This window comes from Siphateles boraxobius, unplaced genomic scaffold (genome assembly GCF_051911475.1).
Source record: "Siphateles boraxobius isolate OS27281-9 unplaced genomic scaffold, OSU_SipBor_1 19, whole genome shotgun sequence".
NCBI classification, from domain to species: Eukaryota; Metazoa; Chordata; class Actinopteri; order Cypriniformes; family Leuciscidae; genus Siphateles; species Siphateles boraxobius.
The window spans coordinates 15,275,867-15,297,849 of record NW_027508799.1 but is presented as its reverse complement, the minus strand read 5'-3'; the positions used below and the strand labels follow the sequence as shown (position 1 = coordinate 15,297,849).

The window sequence follows — 21,983 nt, the reverse complement described above, 5'->3', positions numbered from 1 at the left end:
TCTGGTTCTGGGTCTTTGACTGTATACCCCTTACAAAACAAATAAGACAAATCAAACAAAAAACAAAACAAACAAAACGAGCAAAACGCACACACACAAAAAGCACAGCAAAAAAAGCAAGACAAGACAAGACAAAATCAAAAAAAAAAAAAAAAAAAGCAAAACAAAACTAAAGCAAAACACAAAATAAAGACACAAAACAAAAAAGAACAAAAAAAGCAAGACAAAACAAATAAGACAAATCAAACAAAAAAACAAAAAAACAAAACAAGCAAAACACACACAAAAAAAACAAAGCAAACCAAACAAAAAAACAAAAAAAAAAACGAGACAAAATCAAATCAAACAAAAAAGCAAAACAAAACTAAAGCAAAAGCAAAACACAAAATAAAGACAAAACAAAAAAGAACAAAAAAGCAAGACAAAACAAATAAGACAAATCAAACAAAAAAACAAAACAAACAAAACAAGCAAAACACACAAAAAAACAAAGCAAACCAAAAAAAAACAAAAAAAACAAGACAAAATCAAATCAAACAAAAAAGAAAAACAAAACTAAAGCAAAAGCAAAACACAAAATAAAGACACAAAACAAAAAAGAACAAAAAAAGCAAGACAAAACAAATAAGACAAATCAAACAAAAAAACAAAACAAACAAAACAAGCAAAACACACACAAAAAAAACAAAGCAAACCAAAAAAAAACAAAAAAAACAAGACAAAATCAAATCAAACAAAAAAGCAAAACAAAACTAAACCAAACACAAAATAAAAAAGCAAGACAAAAAAACTAAAATATATTTGGGCACTGATGACAAAAATGTAATTTAGGCAGCTGGAATCGCTCTCACGTCTCATGAGCAATAGCTTTGTTCATGTGAAATCCTTTAATTAAACTACGACAGGGCACTTGAACTACCTTAACCAGGGTGGAAACTTCATTTCATATGTGTCACGGCCCTGAGGAAAACATCCATCAAGACCTTTAAATAAAAGTCGGCTTTGTGTAACGCATCTTAGTACAGGAATTCACCCAGTTCTACACTTCTCCTCAGCATTCAGTATTATGCATCCACGGCCTTGCTTAGGTGAAACCATTTCAAAAACTGGATTAGATCTGGACTTCATTTTTATGTGGCGTTTATGGTTCTTTAACAGGGACGGTTTTGAACATGTTCCAAAGATCAAAAGACGCAACCTATTTTTATGCAAGATATGAACCACTCACACTTATGTTTTTACAAACCTGTATGAATGGGAACATACGATTTTTAGCAGACTCTTTTACAACAATGGTTCACTGCAACCACGTATGTCAGGATTCATAATGATTATCACTGATTATGATTATCAAATGAAAAGACACCATTTGGATGAGGTTCAGTGTTTGGATGGACCACACTCAACTATTTTTATTTTATTTTCAGTTGCAAGGTTGTGTAAGCTTTATTCCTGACTATTAGCATTTTGTTTCAATACACGAGACACGCCATTTATGTATTATACTTAAACTGTATTCATTTTCTTTCTAAGAGCAGAAGGTGAACAGCAGCATGTCTTTGCTTTTTGTATCAAATGGTTTTAAACTTTAACTGATTGGCATTTTACAGAGTAATCTGGAAAGGTTGTGTTTTTGTGAAGTATATTATTTGTGGTCACTCTTTTGACCATGTTGTTCTTCTGAAAAGGTCTAGGATTTTGCCAGTGTAACCCCGAAAAAAAACCGTTTCATGTCGAATGGGAGTGATTTTCTGAAAACAGTGATTAACAACCCAAAACCTGGAGGTTAAAATATGACAATTCATGACAGACATTCATTAACAATCCCAGGCATAACCCATCAGAAATGAGAGTGTGTGTAGCAGACAGGAGAAAACACACAATCCAATTCCTCTAGATCAGTGACCTCCTCTGACCTTCACAGTCTGAGAACTCAATACACAGCTTCACTGTTACTGAATCTGATGTTATTACCAGCCACTGAGTGTATGGAAAGAAAAACTGAACCCATTTTCGATTAAGAGTATTTAACAATGTGCTAACATTTCAATTCATCATTTGATAAACTGCTACGGCTGTAATTAGCAAGAAGTGTTTTGTAATACAACAAACACAATAAGGACATTTTACCAAAACAATTTTGTTTTTAAACAAGTAAGAGTTAACGTTAAATACATTTAATATAAAGTGGGACAGAAAATGTTTCTGTAAAGAAAATGATGCAAGTATGGACTTGCTGCTACTGGTAATAGATACACATACACTCTACTGTGAGCATGTAAGATACGATATTTCCTGCTGATGCATAAATAGACATACATAAATCCTGTAGCAGATCTAGACAGGTGGAGCTGGGGGAGGTGGAGGGGTTCAGAGGAACTGATGTAGGACTAGCTGACAGCAAACACGGAACCAGACTGTTTAAATGTTGAACAAGCAACAATCTCATTGGCTGCAAGATCAGCAGAGGCCAATCAGCTTGTACCATGCAGTAATGATGTGATTGCTTGCAGATTGCATGTAATGCATTTATTTGTCTATTCTCTTCTATTCTTAAGGGTGCCCCACACTAACATATTTTTTAAATCCGATTTTTAAAATGTGCAAAAAAACCAAGAACAAAACACACTAACAGATTCCATTCACAAAAGTCCTGACCTTGAACACAGGAAATTTCTTGTGATCAAACGCGACTTCAAATTAAACAAGACACGGCGGGCGATGGGCAAAAGGAAATGGCGATAATACTGTGATAAGGTAATCTGTAGAACCATGAAGATAATCAGGACTTTAACTGATTGTTGGAGGGGAGAATTGGGCCCACAATCAGCCTAATTATCTTGAAGTGTGTGGGTGCCTTAACTAATATAAATGTTCATCACAGATTTTCTATTACTGACCTGAAACTAGACTCAAATTGTATTATTTCAAGAGTCTTGATTAATGAGGCTAAATAATGGCTGCAATTCAAACCAACTAAACAGCCTACTTTGTAGACAGCACGTTAGGATATATATGTGTTTGCACAGAACGCAGCATGTTTGGGCCTAGACAAGTTAACTAGGACACATGTTTAGAGTGTCATAGGCATTTTCTGAGTCAGTAATGTTTTGGGCATTTCTCTGGATCGTACATCGGAGCACTTCTGGGCATTATGTATGTGTATTGAGTCAGTACCAGTTATGCTATGCTCCAAATCAACAATGTTTCTGGGCATCACAGAAGTGTTCCAATTCAGCAGCAGTTTTAGGCAGTGTTTTTAATTGTTACTCATTACAAGTAAATTGAGTAACGTAATCAGATTACTTTTCAAGTAACTAGTAAACAAATCAAAGTGCAGAGGCGTGGTGAGTAAACATGAAGGTTATTGTAGTTCTAGACTATATGTGAGCGTGCATGTATTCATCTCACTTGCACAAAAGATTCAATAGTCCTCAAAATGAATAAAATCAGTGAAATCAGAATATGCAAAACTCCAATAACTAAAAATGTTAAATAAAACGACTCGGTTACTAACGTAACCTCGGTTCCCTGAGAGGAGGGAACGAGTATTGCGTAAGTAGCTTACGCTATGGGAAAACTCCTTTTCTCGAGAATATTGAAGTCTTTATGTAAAACGCATTGCAGCTGCACAGCTGACAGCAATGAACGAAGGCAGCTCGGTCATTGGCTGTGCTGCGGCAACTTGCTCGAACCAATGACGGGGCGACTCTGAATGCGCGACCAATGAGCGCGCTTCGCGCCCGCGCGCGTCAGAGCCCGCCAAGATGGGCGTGGCCAAGAGCTATATATTGGGCGCCCCGTCATGAGAGTTCTTTAGGTTAAAACGACTGAAGCGAACTAACCAAGCACAAGCACGGCAGCTTACGCAATACTCGTTCCCTCCTCTCAGGGAACCGAGGTTACGTTAGTAACCGAGTCGTTCCCTTTCGAGAGGTCTCTCCTATTGCGTAAGTAGCTTATGCTATGGGAACACCATGCAAAACGCCGTGCGTGCTGAACTTCGCCTTATGATAGCCAGAGGCAGGTGCCTGAGCTAAAAAAGCAAAGTTATCATCCAACTAGCCGGCAGAGGCGAGCTTTATATGTGGGAAAGAATACAGAGCGGCTAGAAGGCGCTCAGTGTGACACAAGCACATACATAATCTAGATACGAACTCGTAGTTCAACTAGCATCATGCTGATAGTACATTGGAATGCAGTGTCGGGACCTGTAGGTTGTAGAACCTGATAAATGTGGACGGTGAGGCCCAGCCTGCCGCCGCACAAATATCCTCGATCGGTATCCCGCTCGACCATGCCCAGGAAGAAGCCACACTCCTGGTGGAGTGTGCTTTGACTCCCCAGGGGCATTGAAGTCCCTTAGCTTCATAAGCCAGCGCTATAGCTTCAACTATCCAGTGAGAGATTCTCTGCTTTGAAACGGCGGAACCTTTCGTACGGCCGCCAAAGCATACAAACAGTTGTTCTGTCTGTCTGAATAGGGCAGAACGCTCCAAATACACTCTGAGAGCCCTAACGGGGCAGAGTAGATTAGCGTCGTGTTCGTCTGCTGGGGACGATAGCGCAGTTAGGGAGATAACCTGTGCTCTGAAGGGAGTGGTGAGCACTTTAGGAATATACCCATGTTTCGGTCTAAGGACGACCCTGCAGTCGTTAGGTCCGAATTCTAGGCAGGCAGCGCTTGTCGAAAGCGCGTGCAGGTCGCCCACTCTCTTGACCGAGGCGAGTGCCAGCAAGAGCGCAGTCTTGAGCGAGAGCTGTTTAAGGTGCACGGCTCGGAGTGGTTCGAACGGAGGCCCTTTAAGAGCGTCTAGGACAGTAGCTAGGTCCCAGATCGGCACTGAGGGGGGGCGTGAAGGGTTCATCCTCCTAGCACCCCTTAGGAAACGAATAATTAGGTCGTTTCTTCCCAATGGACGTTCCATTACAGGGTCGTGTGATGCTGTGATGGCCGCCACATATACTTTGAGCGTGGAGGGGGCGCGGCCCGCCTCCAGAAGCCCTTGTAGAAAAGCGAGTACGTTCGTAATCTCGCATGTTTCAGGGTTCAGGCCCTTGGCATTACACCAGACACTGAACACTTTCCATTTCTGGGCATATAAGCGTCTCGTGGAGGGCGCCCGCGCCTCAGCGATGGTTTTTAGTGCTCCGCTCGTGAGGTTCCTGGGAACCCGTTGAGGGGCCATGCATGAAGGGCCCACAGATCGGGGCGGGGATGAAATATCATCCCGTTGGCCTGACTGAGGAGGTCTGGCCTCAGTGGAATCGGCCGTGGTGCAGATTGCATTTGCATCAGATCTGGAAACCATGTTTGGTTCTTCCAGAGTGGGGCTATCAGCAGCACTGCGTCTTTCTCCTCTCTGACCCGACTGATGACCTGTGGTAGCATCGCGATCGGGGGAAAGGCATATAAGGGACGGCTCGGCCAGCTCTGGGCGAGCGCATCCATGCTTTTCGTGAAGAAAAGAGGGCAGTGCGCGTTCTCCTTGGAGGCGAAGAGGTCGATCTCCGCTTTGCCAAAGGTTTTCCATAACCAGTGAATCGTCAGCGGGTTGAGAGCCCATTCTCCTGGGAGAATTTTGTCTCTGGATAGCATGTCCGCCCCCTGGTTCAGGGCACCTGGCACATGCGCTGCTCTCAGCGAGCGCAAGTTGTGCTGGGACCATAAAATGAGTCTCCTGGCCATTGAATGCATGGAGCTCGACCTGAGTCCACCCTGGCGATTTATGTACGATACTACCGTCATGTTGTCCGTTCGGACCAAGACGTGTTCGTTTCTCAGCTGTGGGAGCAGGGCTCTGAGAGCCAAAGCGACCGCTTTCATTTCCAGACAGTTTATGTGTAGGCGCTTCTCCGGGTTTGACCAAAAGCCGGAGACAGGCCTGCCCTCGTAAAGGGCCCCCCAACCTATTTTGGAGGCATCTGTCGTTATCATCTTTCTCCTTGTGTTCACACCCAGACTCACGCCTGACTGGTACCAGTCGGCGGCTTTCCAGTGCGTCAGGGCTTTTATACAGCCGTGGTTCGCTCTGATTAAAAGGTGGCCCGAACGCCACGCGTGAGTAGGGACGCGGCTCTTGAGCCAGCGTTGGAGAGGGCGCATATGCAACAATCCTAGCTGGAGTACGGCCGATGCTGAGGCCATGAGACCGAGCATCCTCTGAAACCGCTTGACGGGGGCGAGCGCGCCCGCCCTGAATGATGTTGCAAGGCGCCGGATGGTGAGCGCGCGCTCTGATGAGAGACGCGCTGTCATTTGCATCGAGTCTAGAACTATTCCCAGGAAAGAAATCCTCTGGCTGGGAGATAGTATGCTTTTTGCAAAATTGATTCTTAGACCCAGGCATTCTAAATGGCTGATAATCCAAGATCTGTGTGTTATTAACTGACTCTCTGATTGTGCTAGAATCAGCCAATCGTCGAGATAATTCAGTATTCGCACTCCCCTTCGCCTTAGGGGGGAAAGTGCTGCATCCATACATTTCGTGAATGTACGGGGAGCCAGGGACAGGCCGAACGGAAGTACTGTGTACTGGTACGACTGTCCCTCGAAAGCGAATCTCAGAAACGGCCTGTGATGAGGCGCTATTGGAATGTGAAAGTAAGCATCTTTCAGATCCACTGAGAGAAACCAATCTCCTGGGCGTACTTGCGCGAGGATATGCTTGGTTGTTAACATTCTGAACGAGCGAATCATTAGTGCTTTGTTCAGGTGTCTGAGATCTAGGATGGGGCGGAGACCGCCATCCTTTTTCGGGACGAGAAAATAGCGGCTGTAAAAACCTGCCTCGCTCAGAGAGGGGGGAACAGTTTCCACAGCGCCCTTTTCTATTAGTTTGCGCACCTCGGTGCGTAGAACATGTGAGCACTCTTTTCTCACTTTCGTCTCGACCACAGTCGTAAAACGTGGTGGTCTGCGAGCGAACTGGAGCGAGTATCCGTGCTTTACTATATTCAATACCCATTTCGGCATATCTGGAATATTTTCCCATGCCGCTGCGTGTACAGATATGGGCTGAATACAGGCTAGGGGCGGGCCGCTGTGACGCAGGGACCCGGCCAGCGAATCGCCTGAGCTCATAGCTCTCAGAGGCGCGGGCGCGCGCTGAGCAGCTGAGTGAATGGGCGCGTGTGTGATTACAGCAGCGCGCGCTGTGTCTGTAAAACTCGCAGCCTGGGCTGGGGTTGTGTTTGACACTGTAAGGACAGTGTTTATAAGTGGGGGTGCATAAACAGTGGTAGGCACACGCGTCACTTTTATAATGTTTCCCGCTTTTACTGGGGATGAATTTATAACTGTGTGAACAGTGCTTGTGTGTAGTGGTGCGTACATGACCGTAGGCACGTGATCTACATTCATGGGGTGCGCAGCTTGAGCTGGGAATGAATTTGGCACTGTTTTGACAGTATCTGGGAATGCACACCTTGTGGACATGTGAACCCTTAGTGACACAGGCAGAAAAAGACTCTTTTTGTGTTTTCTGTGCGTCGCCGTAAAAACGGCGTTTGTTTGCAGGTGAGCGAGCTCTGTGACTGGCCCATTGACTGCTGTATGAACATATCCAGCCGCCTGTAAGGGGACTGGGTAATGCTTGAGCTTTTGCAGAGAGAGTGGTCCGGCTTTTGCGAGACACGCACTCTCTCTTTTCATTCTTGTGGCTAGGACGGCTTTCGAGGCTCGGGGTTCAGCACAATCTTGGGCCGAGGACCCCGTCGCTCAGAAGGCGGCTTGCGGTTGTGAGAGCGCGAGCGGCGTCGAGCGTCAGCCTGAGGCGCGGGCTGAGAGGCGGTGGGGGCTGTTCTAGCCCGCTGCGGCTGCGGCGGCCTCTGTCTGCTCTGCGATGAGCTGGAGCGCTTGGGCAGGAAATGCCGCATAGCTTGTGAAGCATTCTGGGCCTCAGTGAAGCGTTCGGCGAAACCCTTAACCGCCGGTCCAAACAGCCCGCTGGTGGAGATAGGCGCGTCGAGAAATGGCGCCTTATCCGCGTCCTTCATCTCAGTCAGAGTCAACCACAGATGGCGGTCGAGAACAGTCAAATTAGCCATGGCACGGCCGATAGACTGGGCGGTGGCCTTCGTGGCTCGCAGGGCTATGTCAGTCGCGCTGCGTAGGTCCTTAAAGGCTTCGGGTTCGGGGCCAGACTCGTCCATAGAGCGGAGAAGCTTGGCTTGGAACACTTGAAGTACCGCCATAGAGTGAAGCGCTGATGCAGCTTGGCCGGCGGCGGCGTAGGCGCGACCGGCGAGAGCTGAAGTAGTGCGGCAGGGCTTCGAGGGGTGGGAAGCTTTGGCTTTCCATCCGGTGGTGGAGGGCGGGCAGAGATGATTGGCCACGGCCTCCTCGAGGGGCGGTGTTCCCTCGTAGCCTCTTTCCTTCGCGCCGTCCACAGAGGAGAGCGAGGAAGAAAAAGAAGGCTTTAGGCGCGCAGAGTGGGGGGCTTTCCACGACTTGGTGAGTTCGTCGTGAACTTCCGGGAAGAAGGGAGAAGGCCTTTGCCGAGGGGCCTGCTGGCGCCCCTGCAGAAACCACTCATCCAGTCGGCTCCGGGTTGGTTCTTCGGGAGAAGACCAATCGAGCCCGAGGTCTTCCACGGCCTTAGAGAGAACGCGGATAATCTCACTATCCATGGTGGAGCCCCCGCTCGCGCTAGCTAGCGTCGACGGGGCGGGGTCGAGAGTGGAGCCCGGCCAGTCGTCCGATGCAGCGTCGATTGACAAGCTGTCATCCATTCCCCCGTCGTCCTCGGACGCGCCGAAAGTCACAAGGCCCACCGCTCTGCTAGAGGGGTGTGGGTCCGGCTGGGTGAACTGAACCGGCGGTGGGGAAGGCAAGAGCGGCGGTGAAGCACGCGGAGACTGGCTCGGCGTGACGTCACTGAGCTCAGGTTCAGGAAGCCTCTGTGAGCGGCGCTTTTTCTTAGTGCGCGGCTCGAACAGAGGGATGGCGGCGATGGGCTCGCTCACGGCGAAAGCGGCGAGGCGAGCCCGCAGTGCGGAGAGACCCAGGTCGTCACATTCGGGGCATCCGCCCTTGGTCAAAGCAGCTTCTGCGTGGTCCCGGCCCAGGCAGCGAGCGCAGATGATGTGACGATCCCCGTCCGGGAGAAGGTCTCTGCACGACGCGCAGGAAGGCATTTGAAACAACGCCTTGGAAAATTTGCTCTTTTACAAGTGTCGCAGAGCGAACAGATGTAAATACTTGCGTGAGCAGTACGCCGGATGGCTCAGTAGGATCGCGTTAGAAGGCGGCTGAAGGTGCCGACGTCCTCGTAGCAAATCCCGCTGGTATGCTTTTCGACGGCGAAGCTTCAATAATCCGGAGGATCCAGCGAAGAAGGTGTTCGCTGAAGGAGATTAAATCTAAAGAACTCTCATGACGGGGCGCCCAATATATAGCTCTTGGCCACGCCCATCTTGGCGGGCTCTGACGCGCGCGGGCGCGAAGCGCGCTCATTGGTCGCGCATTCAGAGTCGCCCCGTCATTGGTTCGAGCAAGTTGCCGCAGCACAGCCAATGACCGAGCTGCCTTCGTTCATTGCTGTCAGCTGTGCAGCTGCAATGCGTTTTACATAAAGACTTCAATATTCTCGAGAAAAGGAGTTTTCCCATAGCGTAAGCTACTTACGCAATAGGAGAGACCTCTCGAAAGGGAACATACATTTTTATACATTTAATATCAGTTTTTTGACCAATGTACTTGCTTCTGACCTTCGACGATTCAGTTAAACCATAAGCAAAAATTATTATAGATTTTTTGGTTTTATTGGTGGAGTAGGCCTCATTATGCTTCTGCGTCAACTCCACGGCGTAGCTACGGCGTCACTCCTACGGCGTCATGGCCGTTTTATGGTTCTGCGTCAGGTTGCGTTGCATCGCTGTGCATCTGACCAATCACAGCCCTGCAGCCCCGACGCGTAGTTACAATTTTTTGGAGGTGCACGTCGAGCTACGGCGGATGGGTCCGAGAGGGGTTCACGGCGACACAGAGGGGTCTGCTCTGCGGGGGTACACCGTCGATTCGACGCAGAAGCATAAAACAGGCTTGAGTATTAAACTTTTTTCTCCTGCATTCAGGTTTGTTTGAGCGGCGCCCTCTATTGTACACTTGGAAATTTACATTTCCTTCAGCCTAATGCTTATTATTTCACTTTTGGTGTGAAAGGGTCTTCATATTTACCCAAAAATAACTTTTTTGTTATAAAAAAACAAGCCCAGTCCAGGTGAAAAAAAAAGTAGCGCAGAAGTAACGTAACATTACTTTTCTAAACAAGTAACGCAAATAGTTACTAATTTTAATTTTTAGTTATTAATTTTAGCCACCCAATTTTTAAGGGAGTAACGCATTGTTGTAATGCATTACTTTTCACAGTAACTTTCCTCAACACTGGTTTTAGGCATTAAAGACACATGCTGAGTCAGTAGTGTTTGTAGGTCAACAAAACAGGTTTCCAGGTCAGCTGTGCTTTTGGGCATCAAAGACGTCTTCCAATCAGCATCCATTTTTAGAGTCAGCAGCATCCAACAGAAGTTCTCAGTCAGCAATATATTTCTTACACGTTTTTCTCAAACCCCCTAAGCACTCCCTCGGTCCCCGGAGCCCAGCCTCATTTTGAGGCATCACAGTCTGCTGGCCCAAAATGCTGCGTACTTCGATTCTCTGACCTGTAAAATGCCCTAAACTGCGGGCTGCTAGGTATGCAGCTCTGTTTGCTTTGAGACACACGCCACTGTGAGAACAAACAACAGCAGCAAAAACGCATTGTATATCTGTTATAGTGTTATTATTGTTTTAGATATGTAACTCACCAGCTTTGACAGCTCCATATATGGCGCGTCCGGTGTGTTTTTGGTCGATTTGTACGTCTTTCCACGTGAGAATCGCGCAGTTTAATATGACCTCATATGGTCTGCGTTGAACACACAGCTCAGAACACAACAGACGCGGCTGCTTCTCCATTTCTGCTCATAACAACACAAACACGTCAGTTATCTCACTTTCATCTTCAAAACGGGTTTATACTATACCAGCCGACGCTTTAAATTATTATAAAAATGCTACGATCGCTACAATGGTGCTCGTTTTTTCCTGAGCAGTTTGGCTACATAGCGGTTTTCTCTTTCCTGATAAAGTGGGAGGAGTTTAGAGATATGCGTCACTCATTATCCCATTGTGGGAGGGGCGATGTGGGTGATTGACATACCTTTATAAAGTCATTGACATGAAGAAGCAAAGTTTTGATTCTCCTTTCAATAAAGTAGTGGCATGATGTGGTTTCCAGCAATTTCCAGATTGTGACTAGCAACAAGGAAATAAATCAAATATATATATTTTTTTCCGATGAATCGTTCTAAATTTATTGCACTACTTGCATTTAATGTAACCGTATTTATTTATTTATTTATTTATTATTTGTTTGTTTGTTTATGTATTTGTTTGTTTGTTTCTGTCTTTTTTAGACCCTGACAACATTAGTACTATTTCACTTTCATCATATGGAGAACACTTTCGGTTTGACCCAAACAATAAATTCTGAAATTGTTGTTCAATATTCTATCTTTTTTTTTGGCTAATGTTTTATGTTTTAAATAATTTTCATTCGTTTAGATATAAATTCCGTAACAGAAAATATTTTAAAAAGCCCGTGAAAGAACTGAGAGGGAACTACATTTCCACTTGTGATTGGCTGTTCAGCAGCCACTCATCTCCCCTCTTAGCCAATCATAGCTGCGCTTATGTGCAGTGGGTGGTACCAACATGGCGGCTCTCTGAGTTTCCGAAGAGTAATTGAGGTGTAAATAAACTCTTCGTGCTCAATTTGCACAACTTACCAGCATTTTTCTCTAAATTAATTTATGAGAGAGTACTCTGAAGCCCAAAGATGTCAGCTGACGGCAACAAAAAACAGTTCTGGAAGAGAAACACAGCCAAGGTTCCTGGGAAGTGAGTGACGTGTTCATGCTAATGTCTGTGTGTTAGCTATGAGTGTGTACTTTTATGTGTTCAGTTAGAGGTTCAGCTAATCGAACAATATCTGTCAAAGCTAGATGTATCACCAGAGGAGCTCCAAATATGTAAAATAACACGTGTCATCAAAATCTGACCCTTTTAAAGGGTGTCTTAAACTCAGGTAATCTGTGCTAGCTGTACACATCCATGTTTTGATTGATCTCAATGATGTATTACGTTTATATTGATCATGATTATATTCTTCTAGCACTGACATCTGATCAATGTGAATTTAGTGGTAATATTTGTAATGCTGATTTAAGCTCTAGTTTAGTTCATAAAGGCATGAATTAGCCTGTTAGCTATGTGCTGCTGGGCCAATCTTTTGAAATTTACAGATTGGTACAATGATTGTAATACTACGTTAATAATAGTATTTTAATATATACCATGGTACTGGATAATTACTGTATTCAAATACTACGATATTTACATGGTACAGTGGTGCATTTTGGTTGGTGATGACAGCAACTTCCTCAAAAAAAGTATGTGTATATATATATATATATATGTATATATACATGTGACAAATATATCAAATTACTCTTTTCAAATTATGCCTAGTTGTTTTTCTTTAATCAAGAATTGCTTCATTACGTCTTGAACCTTGACTTGTCAAACCAGTTTTCAGTTCATATAAATAAAGGACGGAGTTAAAAATAGTGACAGATTTTTATGATAAACATGCCTCATAATGCTTTTTTTCTTTTTCACAGTATCCAGCATGTTTATGGAGCCCAACATCCTCCCTTTGACCCTCTGCTACATGCCAAGTAAGTGCAGCAATATTTAAAGGAAAATGTGTGTATGTATTTGGCATATTTAAAGATAGAAGAGGATCTTTTTTAAATTGTTTTCATGCTTTTGCTTCCACTTTCATTTTTTAAGTCAGTGCTGGTTGCAACCTATATTTCAGAGTGAAATTCAACAACTATATATAGGATATATATTTCAGGTTTTGGCAAAATCAAGCTTTTTCACTTACGCACACTTTTAGTATGAAATCTATGGAAAGTTGTATTCATAAGGCCCCAGATCTTAATATTTTTGAGCCACTTTTGTGTATTTTGGAGGGCCAAGTCAGAAAACTTGTTTGTCCATCAGCATCACATAGTGACCTGGCCACTGTTCTGAAAGAGGAAAGCTCAAAATCTCAAGGACTTGAATTTATGCTGTATAGATGATAGACAGACGGACAGATGGGTGGATGGATTGATATATGATAGAGAGACAGTCAGTCATAATAATAGACAGACAGTCATAATAATAATAATAATAATTTATATATATATATATATATAAATTATTATTTATTTATTTATTTATTATTATTTTTTATTTGCATAAGAACAATCAAATAACAAATATAAGTATAAATGAACATTTCAACAATGAAGTGGCAATGGATGACTGCATAATTAAAGTAAAGGGAGACAGTAAAAACAAATTAAGTATGAAGTACAGTAGAGAGGAAAGGGAAAAAACAGAGGTAGTAAATTAAGTTACGTATCACTCAACATATTGTCATACATTTTCACAAATTTGACACTTTTTTGTTATTAATTCTTTTTAGTGTCTTAATTAAATAATTGAAGCCACAAAGAATTTTTTTTAATTTGGGTACTGTTAGAGAATATTTGAGAGCCATGCTTTTTTCCAATTAATCTTTTCTATCAAGGAATTCCAAAAAAAAATTCCTCGCAGAGTAAATCGTTTTCTTGACTGAAACACATTTCTTATAGTTTTATTGCTACATTTTGGGCGGTAAATACTTTTGTCTTCAATCAGAAATTTATTTTCACTCTTTACAATCTCTACAAAAGAAAATAATAACAATGAAAATAATAAGAAAAGACCTCCCAAATTAGGTTAGGTTTATCATTACAATGAAACAATAGAACCACTGGGATCTTATATGCAACAAGATGTCAACAAATATTACAAATACCACATTGTAAGTTGTTAGGGACTATGAATCGTCCAATCAAATTTCAAACAATTATAAGTGTGCGAATATTTTCACTCAGTGTTAGCTAAACGGCAATATTAACTCTTTTCTGGCTTTCCAAACCGCTCTTTCGTCGGGTGACAAGTCTTCTTTTAGATGGAGATGGGCATCCTCCAGGAATTTCGAGCTTCTTGCATCCCTCCATACAATATTGCGATAGTGACACATGCTGAATTGAATGATCATGCTTCTCGCAGTGTTGGCGACTTTCCTTTTTCCAATTCTGTGCACGGAATCCACCACCTCCGGTAACTTTCCAGTAATTTTCGGAGAGATCTTGCCAAGAACTTTGATCACCAGCAACCGAGTGTCTTCCTGTTGATTTTCCTCCTTCAACCCCTGCAGTCTCAGCCCCCATGTTCGATGATAGCTGTTCGCCACCAGCAGTTGAAGTTTGAGTTGTTTGTTTTCCTCTCTCAGATCTAAGGTCTTCTTTTCCAGTGCAACAGTTTCATTCAGAAAGGCCATGGCATGATCAGTGTTTCTAACCGTTGTCTCCATAGAAGTGACCTTTTCAAATATGACTTCACATCTAGACTGGACAGCGGCCATAACATTGTTGAAGTCAGAATCAGGAGATGTAATCTTTCCTTTTTTTGCTGCTGGGCTTTTAGCTGGAGTGCAAGGTAGAGGAGTTGCTAAGGATTTCTCTGGTTCAACGGAATCAGCTGGATAAATCTGTCAACATTGCATCATCGCCGTCGGGATACGAAGCGAAGAGTTGGGATGGAGCAATATTTCCATTTTTCTCAATGCTCGTTTCAGAGTGGTGTTTCGCTTTGCGTTTGCCCATATGACCGCATTTTCAAACAAAGTTAATATTAGTCCCTAATATGTCATTAGCAAAATTAGATGAAAAAAGTAGTTTTCGTACTTATTGCATAAATTACAATGATGTCTGAGGATTACAAACACAGCGTGTCAGCTTGGAATAGTGCCATCCAGCTTCCTATATGTATATATATATATATATGTATATGTGTGATATATCCCATGTGATGTCATTATAACACAATAATCACAGAAATGTGATTTAAGAATATGAATAGGGTACATTTTGATTGTTGACTTTGCATATCATTAAAAAGTGTAAATGCAGTGATCATACTTGTCAGGTCACACTTGTTGTTGTTTTCTTTGTCACAAACACAGATGTTGCTACAATGATTCAGTGTCAGCAAACCTAGCCCATTAAAGTGGCCCGTCAAACTAGGACAAAAACAGCCGCCTTTGTGCATTTTAGAATGAGATGCTTCAGAGCCAGACTGGCAGTGGAAATATGATTTTTAGGTTAGCTATTAGTGTGAATATAAAATCAACCTGAACAGAACACATTAAGCATTGTGTCTCATTTCCTTATTTAAACTATTATAAAACTGTAATTTATGTTCAGCTATTAGCAATGCAATGCGTCCTTTTTGCTTGGGGAAGTCTGGTTTTGAGTAGCATATCATTGTGCATCAATTTAATCAGATTTCTTTCACTCAGAAATAGTATGAATTTATATAATTAAAGCACTATTTTGTGCCTTTTGTAATTTATTTATTAGTTTAGCTTTTTCATAGTAATTAATAGATTTATGATTCTGCATATTATTTAGTCTTAAAGGGATAGTTCACCCGAAAATGAAAATTCTGTCATCATATACTCACCCTCAATTTATTTATGTATGAAACCTGTATGAATTTCTGATTCCACTTTATTTTGATAGTCCACTTTAGACATTCTACTAACTATAAGTAACTTTGCAACTACATGTCAACTAATTCTCTTTAGAGTACTAGTAAACTGTAGTAGAATGTCAGTAGACCGTTATGGTTAGGTGTTAGGGTTCAGGTTTGTAGAATAAGTTGACTAATGAGAGTTAGTTGTCATGTAGTCGCAAAGTTAATTCATCATGAAAAGTTAATGCATCCATTGTCATCACGCTCGTTCCTGTTGTGCAGCGAGTCTTCAAACTGTGACCGCCGAGTTTAAGGAGGAGCGGGCGAGGGAAACAACGATCTCCAATATTTTGAATTTGGTCTGCAGTACCTATTTCAACCACTAGCTGTTATTCTTAGAGACTGCACCTTTAACAAATCATAATCTAACTCTTTACATATGAGCTAATTAAACAACACTTTATTAATTTCAGTGACGGTGAATGAAAAACTAGCTGTTTGTATATTGGGCTGGTTTCACAGATAAGGTTTAGATTAATCCAGGATTAGCCTTAGTTCATTAAGGATATTTAAGTACTTAAACATTACAGATGTGCATCTTGAGACAAAAGAATGGGCCTGACATATTTTATGATATATCAGTGCAAGTAACTTACTGTTAAAACAGCTCAAACATGCATTTTAGTCTGGGACTAGCTTAAGCCGTGTCTGTGAAACCAGGGGATAGTCTATTGATGTGTTAAATGCAGTTTATAAACTATTAATTAACCAAACGAATAGTTTGCTAATGATTTATTAGTGCTTTGTTACTGTATACATATTTTAAAGTGTTAACTGAAATTCATACAGGTTTAGAACAACTTGAGGGTGAGTAAATGATGACAGCAATTTGCTCTGACAGCTGCTGGGATAAAGTGTACGGAAGACTTTGGATTTAAATGAGAGTTGACAAATCGGGGCAACATAAACTAGTAATTCACCAACGTTGAGAAAAATGTTACTTTTTGTAGGTGAGCAGCGATGTAGCAACTACCAATGGGAGTCAGAGAAACTAGAACAACATCCCTGTTCTTTATGAGTTGTCTTTCCCCACATGCATGGATACTATTAATTATTATTCGTGGAACACCAGCGTTTGATTCATATACTGTATCAACAAAAGTCTCATCTATTTTTTGCAGTCTGATAAAAGCAGGAAACAAGCCTCCGTCTTCCACTACGCCAGGAAAACCAAAGAAAGCCACCACCTTCCAAGAGTTCGAGAGCATCACCAGTGACGCCTGGGATGTGGGAGATGATGATGATGAACTTCTCGCCATGGCAGCCCAAAATCTCAACATCGAGGTCGTCATGGAGACCGCTAATAAGGTGATAGAAAACCACAGCAAGCTCCAGGAAAGAAGACAGCAGGAGATAGATAGCATGACTAAGCCTGATGAGAAAGACGGAGAGGAAGCGCACGAGGAAGAGGAGGAAGAGCCGGAAGAAGAAGAGGAGGAGAGAGAGGAAGGGGCAGAGATGACAACAGATCTGTCTTTCGGTTCAGAGGCTCTTCAACTCAGTGACAACAGACTGGTGAAGTCACACAGTGAAGCTCCTGTCGGCTCGCCTAAAGGTCAGTCAAACATCTGTCTCTCTGACATTAATCTTTGCAAATAAAACAAATAAAAGTGTTTTTTTGGTAATTTAATAAATTAAAATATACGATTTTTATTAGATGAAAAACGTAAACTTAAATAAAAATTTGACATCATAACAATTAATAGAAAATGAAAACTGAAAATATAAAGAATTAAAAGCTAATTTAAAATATGAATACATACCATAATAGTAAATACATTATACTAAAATAACAATGGCTTATGTTAATAATAATAATTATAATTATTGTTATTTTTATTATGCAGTATTTCAGGTTTCTGTTTTATACATTTCAGACATTTTAAAGCTTGTTGAAAAGATGTGTGCTGTTTGCTTTCTAAATGATTGGAGTTATCATTTTCCCCTGGCAGATGATAAAATGATATTAGTCATGGAAAAAAGAATACATTAGTCTTGATTATCATTATTTCCAATGTTGTGTTGTCATCTAGATGCTAGACCTTGCTGCATGGGAAAGATCAACCAATTTTCATAAGACTTACATGAAAGTTTAGATTTTGGATCTGACCCTGTGACCTGTTTCTAAACTCTAGCATTTCATTTTCTCCTCATCCTCTTCCTAGCTAATTAGTACGACCATCATTAAATCGGTTTTATTTTAACTTCTGGTAATTAACCGAGAGTCTGTAACAGGCAAATTGGAGTCAGTGAAATGTCAATCAATTGTTTTGTTTGCCACTGAGCTTTTTTTATGTGTATTTTCCCGCTGACCTGTCACTCAGACTTTCTCTCTGATGCTTCTGAAGCATAGAAAACTAAGTGAAAGCATCTTTGTTTTAATACTATTAGAATCCTAGATCTTTATGACACTAAAATATCAATGGTCTTCAATTGAACTCAACGTCGTTTTGTACAAGATCTGGCGAAAACAAAGTTTTGTGTCTGGGGTTCGTTTCGGTGAAACCGCTCACCTGCGTGAACTTTCCAGAAAACTTTGCAGTGGCTGTTAAACGCTTTTGATCTGTCATTGGTCCATGATAATGACATAATAGGTCGGTGTGTTCCAAGAATTCAGCTTTTTTGAGGTTAATTTATTAAAGGCCCTGACACAACCTACGTCGTTGAGCATCGGCTAGTCCAGTTTCGCGGTGTGTTCCGCACCATCTGCACTAGTCGGACCCCGTTGTTTTAGGCTGGGTTTCCCCATGCTGCCTTGCACGCAGCGCGATTTTATTCACGCTGCTAGGCAGCCTGGATTCCATGGACCAGATTTTCGCCTCAGCGAGGGAACCAGTCACAGAACGGGGAGGGAGCAGCAAGACGATGACGACGTCTATGCGACACACCGAAGCAGTTTGTTTATACCTATGGATCCAACATGGCAGCAGACGAGAAGTTACCTTTCGATGCAGCCTTAGATATTGTTCTAAGTAGTTTAGAATGCAAGTTTATTAATCTCTGACCCATCGTAGTCTTCCTCGTCTAATTTCTGTCGCTCTACATATGTCATCTGGTATAATTGAAACGATTGGCTATGAGCTACGTACAGGCGCATTTGATAGACATTCGTAGCACCCAATAAACGGCTCTGGGCATTCGTAAGCCACGCCTCAAATATGAGAAAATGAACATGTGGTTCCCAGACCCACGTCTCAATGAGACGTGGTCTGACGTTAGCCAGGCTACTGATGTTTATTTATTTTTTTGGCCAATTGAGCATGTTTAATCAGCATCCGTCAGCAACTCTGAGATAACTCTGATTGGCTGTTCAGCAGGCTTGTTTCCGCCACAGAATAAAACATTTGAAAAGATAATTGCGACTTTTTATCTCACAATTGTTTACATTCAGAATTGCGAGAAATAAAGTCGCAATTGCGAGGAAAAAAGTCAGAATTGCGAGTTTATATCATGCAATTCTGACTTTTTTTCTTGCAATTTTGTGTTATAAAGTAAGAATTGCGTGATATAAAATTGCAATTGCGAGAAAAAAAGTCCAATTCTAAGGAAACTTTTTATCTCACAATTGTTTACATTCAGAATTGCGAGAAATAAAGTCGCAATTGTGAGGAAAAAAGTCAGAATTGCGAGTTTATATCATGCAATTCTGACTTTTTTTCTTGCAATTTCTTGTTATAAAGTCAGAATTGCGCTATATAAAATTGCAATTGCAAGAAAAAAAGTCCAATTCTAAGGAAAGTTTGTCTCACAATTCTGACTTCATAACACACCATTGGGACTTTATATCATGCAATTCTGACTTTATAACACAAAATAGCAAGAAAAAAAGTCAGAATTGCGTCATTGCGAGACATAAACATGCAATTCTGAGAAAAAAAGTCGGTCCCACTTTATATTAAGTGGCTTTAAGTACTATGTACTTACATTGAAATTAATAATTTGATACAATGGACTTATTGTGTACATACATGTTTTTACATTGTACTTATATTTTGAAAATACCTGCATGTAATTAAAGCTGTAATTCATTTATGTAATTACATTAGTAATTACACAGTTGACCCTTCCATTACACCTTAACCTACCCTTAAACCGACCCAAACCACCACACCAGCCCCTAACCTTACCCGTATCACACCTCGATAGCAGCCTAAGTGTTTTACAATACAACCTGAACACAATAAGTACTTTGTACTTATTTTTCGATGTAAGTACATAGTACTTAAAGCCACTTAAAGGTACAATATGCAAGGATTTTTCGCCACCAGGGGTCACTAACCTCTTACAATAACAAAGGCGTATATTGATGACGTATATTCCACATTAAGCGTAATTATGGATCTTGTCAAGCTGATGGATCTTTTATGGATGAGTGAATACATTGATGTTTTTAACATGACTGTCGTGTGAAGCAGGGCGCGATTGCTAGACGTATACCAGCGCCACACTCAACGTGAGTCCCGCGGATAAAGGAATAAGGACATTTCATTCTACCGAACTACACGCAAGTGCTGAATTAATACTCACACAGTATAAATAATTAAACTTGAGGTAACGCAGCGCTGTTTCACTTGCTCTAACAGTTACACTATCACACTAAACGGCATTTGAGTGTGTTGAATGTTGTTAGTTAGGTTGTGTGTTGACTGTATGAGACTAACTAAGCTACATCAACATTAGAATAACATACAGATCATATTCTAACATGTCATCATGTTGAACTATGTAACATTGATTAGTTTTATGTACATTTGCTCACCTGTTTAATAAAGTACATGCAACACTCGCGTCTCTGTCAAGTTGAAGTTAGTCGCGGACGTGGAGCTCTCGGCATCTCGAAAAATTTTGAACTTCGTTTTAGTCCTTTTTTTGTCTCAAAGTCTGCTTGCCATGGTCCATAATGTTACATGGTCCATAATGGTCCAAAACAACAACACCGTGAGCGTCCTGCTAGGCATAATGGCCATAGCCCAGTTGTCAACGTCTGTCGCCATGGTTACTATGGCAGTGCGAGGTCAAACCTGGCGGCAACCGAGGGTAACGCGGATATGACGTCATTGACTGGCGGCGACTCACCCCTGCTCACACGTCCCGTTTCCTTGGTTGAAAGCGCAATTTTCTCACGATTTACAAATGGTTGGAAATATTTGGGATATTGTAAGTAATCAACTAAACAAATTATATAACATTGGCCTAGTGGTTTTTGGATATTTTACTGCAAAATTCTTACATATTGTACCTTTAATGTAAAGTGGGACCAAAAAGTCAGAATTTCGAGTTTATTTCTCGGAATTGCGAATTTATATTTCAAAATTCAGACTTATTTACGGTTTGTATCTCTGCAGTCCTAGTTTCGGTTTCCCTTTTTAATGAGGAATATAGACTATTGATACCTGCTAATATAGATAGTTATTTTCGCTTATAGTTATTTTACGTCGGGGTGTCACGGCCTTAACTCAGGTATTTCAACAACCTAGGGAATTTCAAAATTTCTAAAAAGACAAAATTCAAAACAATACAAACTCTTTGAGTGACTTGCGAGCGGGTAAATGAGAAAAAAAAGCAATAACTGCAGATAATTTAGATCCACAATTCCTTAAAGTTCTCATTTAAACCTCTTCCACAGCTGAGACCTATCAAAGTCCATTAATGACAGAAAGTTGAGTGAACTTTCCTCTTCGTTTTTTTTATTTTCATTTTTTGTGAGTGAAGAACGAAACAATTTTTTGCAATGAGTATTTGAGTATATCAGACAGGAACTGTGCGCTTCCAGCAGTACCTGCACTGACAGACAGTTCTGCCAGTCCTTTGTTTTGCCAGCCAGAGTGGCGATGGATGACTGTGATAATGGACTTCCTGTTGACGTGTTCTGCCTCTATTTTAATAGTACTTTGTGTTGACACTGTCAGCAGCCGTCACGCACTGTCTAATTTCTGCAGGCATTACACGAACATCTGTTAATGTTGAAGATGTTATGATGCTTAATGCAAGAATGATATCTCAAAGTCATCCATTTAATGCCTCTAACAAGCATTCAATCACATTTTACAGTGACTTACATTGTTTGGACAGTATGATTATGAAGCATTAGGACAAAATCAATTCACCGATGCATTGTGATTCTTTGACAAATGCGTGCAGCACTGCCAAAATAACAACTTATACCATAGAATGTACCCGGGAAGTGGGAACCCATTAAACATACTTATTCTAACCCACTAATTGACACAGAATAAAGTGC

At 41.7% G+C, this 21,983-nt stretch overlaps 2 protein-coding genes across 4 annotated transcripts in view; one reads left to right on the top strand and one right to left on the bottom strand.

Moving 5' to 3' along the window:
* cerk (ceramide kinase) overlaps positions 1-11,139 on the bottom strand; it is a 38,516-nt gene extending 27,377 nt beyond the window's left edge. Inside the window, exon 1 of the mRNA XM_077233942.1 lies at positions 10,810-11,139. Coding sequence (XP_077090057.1) covers positions 10,810-10,960 — 151 coding nt within the window. The 5' untranslated portion in view covers positions 10,961-11,139. The remainder of the gene's footprint in view (positions 1-10,809) is intronic.
* A 581-nt stretch (positions 11,140-11,720) lies between these two features.
* tbc1d22a (TBC1 domain family, member 22a) overlaps positions 11,721-21,983 on the top strand; it is a 165,377-nt gene continuing 155,114 nt past the window's right edge. For 2 of the 3 annotated variants that reach the window (XM_077233940.1, XM_077233938.1), the window contains exons 1-3: positions 11,731-11,944; positions 12,727-12,783; positions 16,864-17,297. In XM_077233940.1, coding sequence (XP_077090055.1) covers positions 11,883-11,944; positions 12,727-12,783; positions 16,864-17,297 — 553 coding nt within the window. In that variant the 5' untranslated portion in view covers positions 11,731-11,882. Of the gene's footprint in view, positions 11,945-12,726; positions 12,784-16,863; positions 17,298-21,983 lie in introns of all 3 variants that reach the window. The other variant, XM_077233939.1, reaches the window with a different exon arrangement.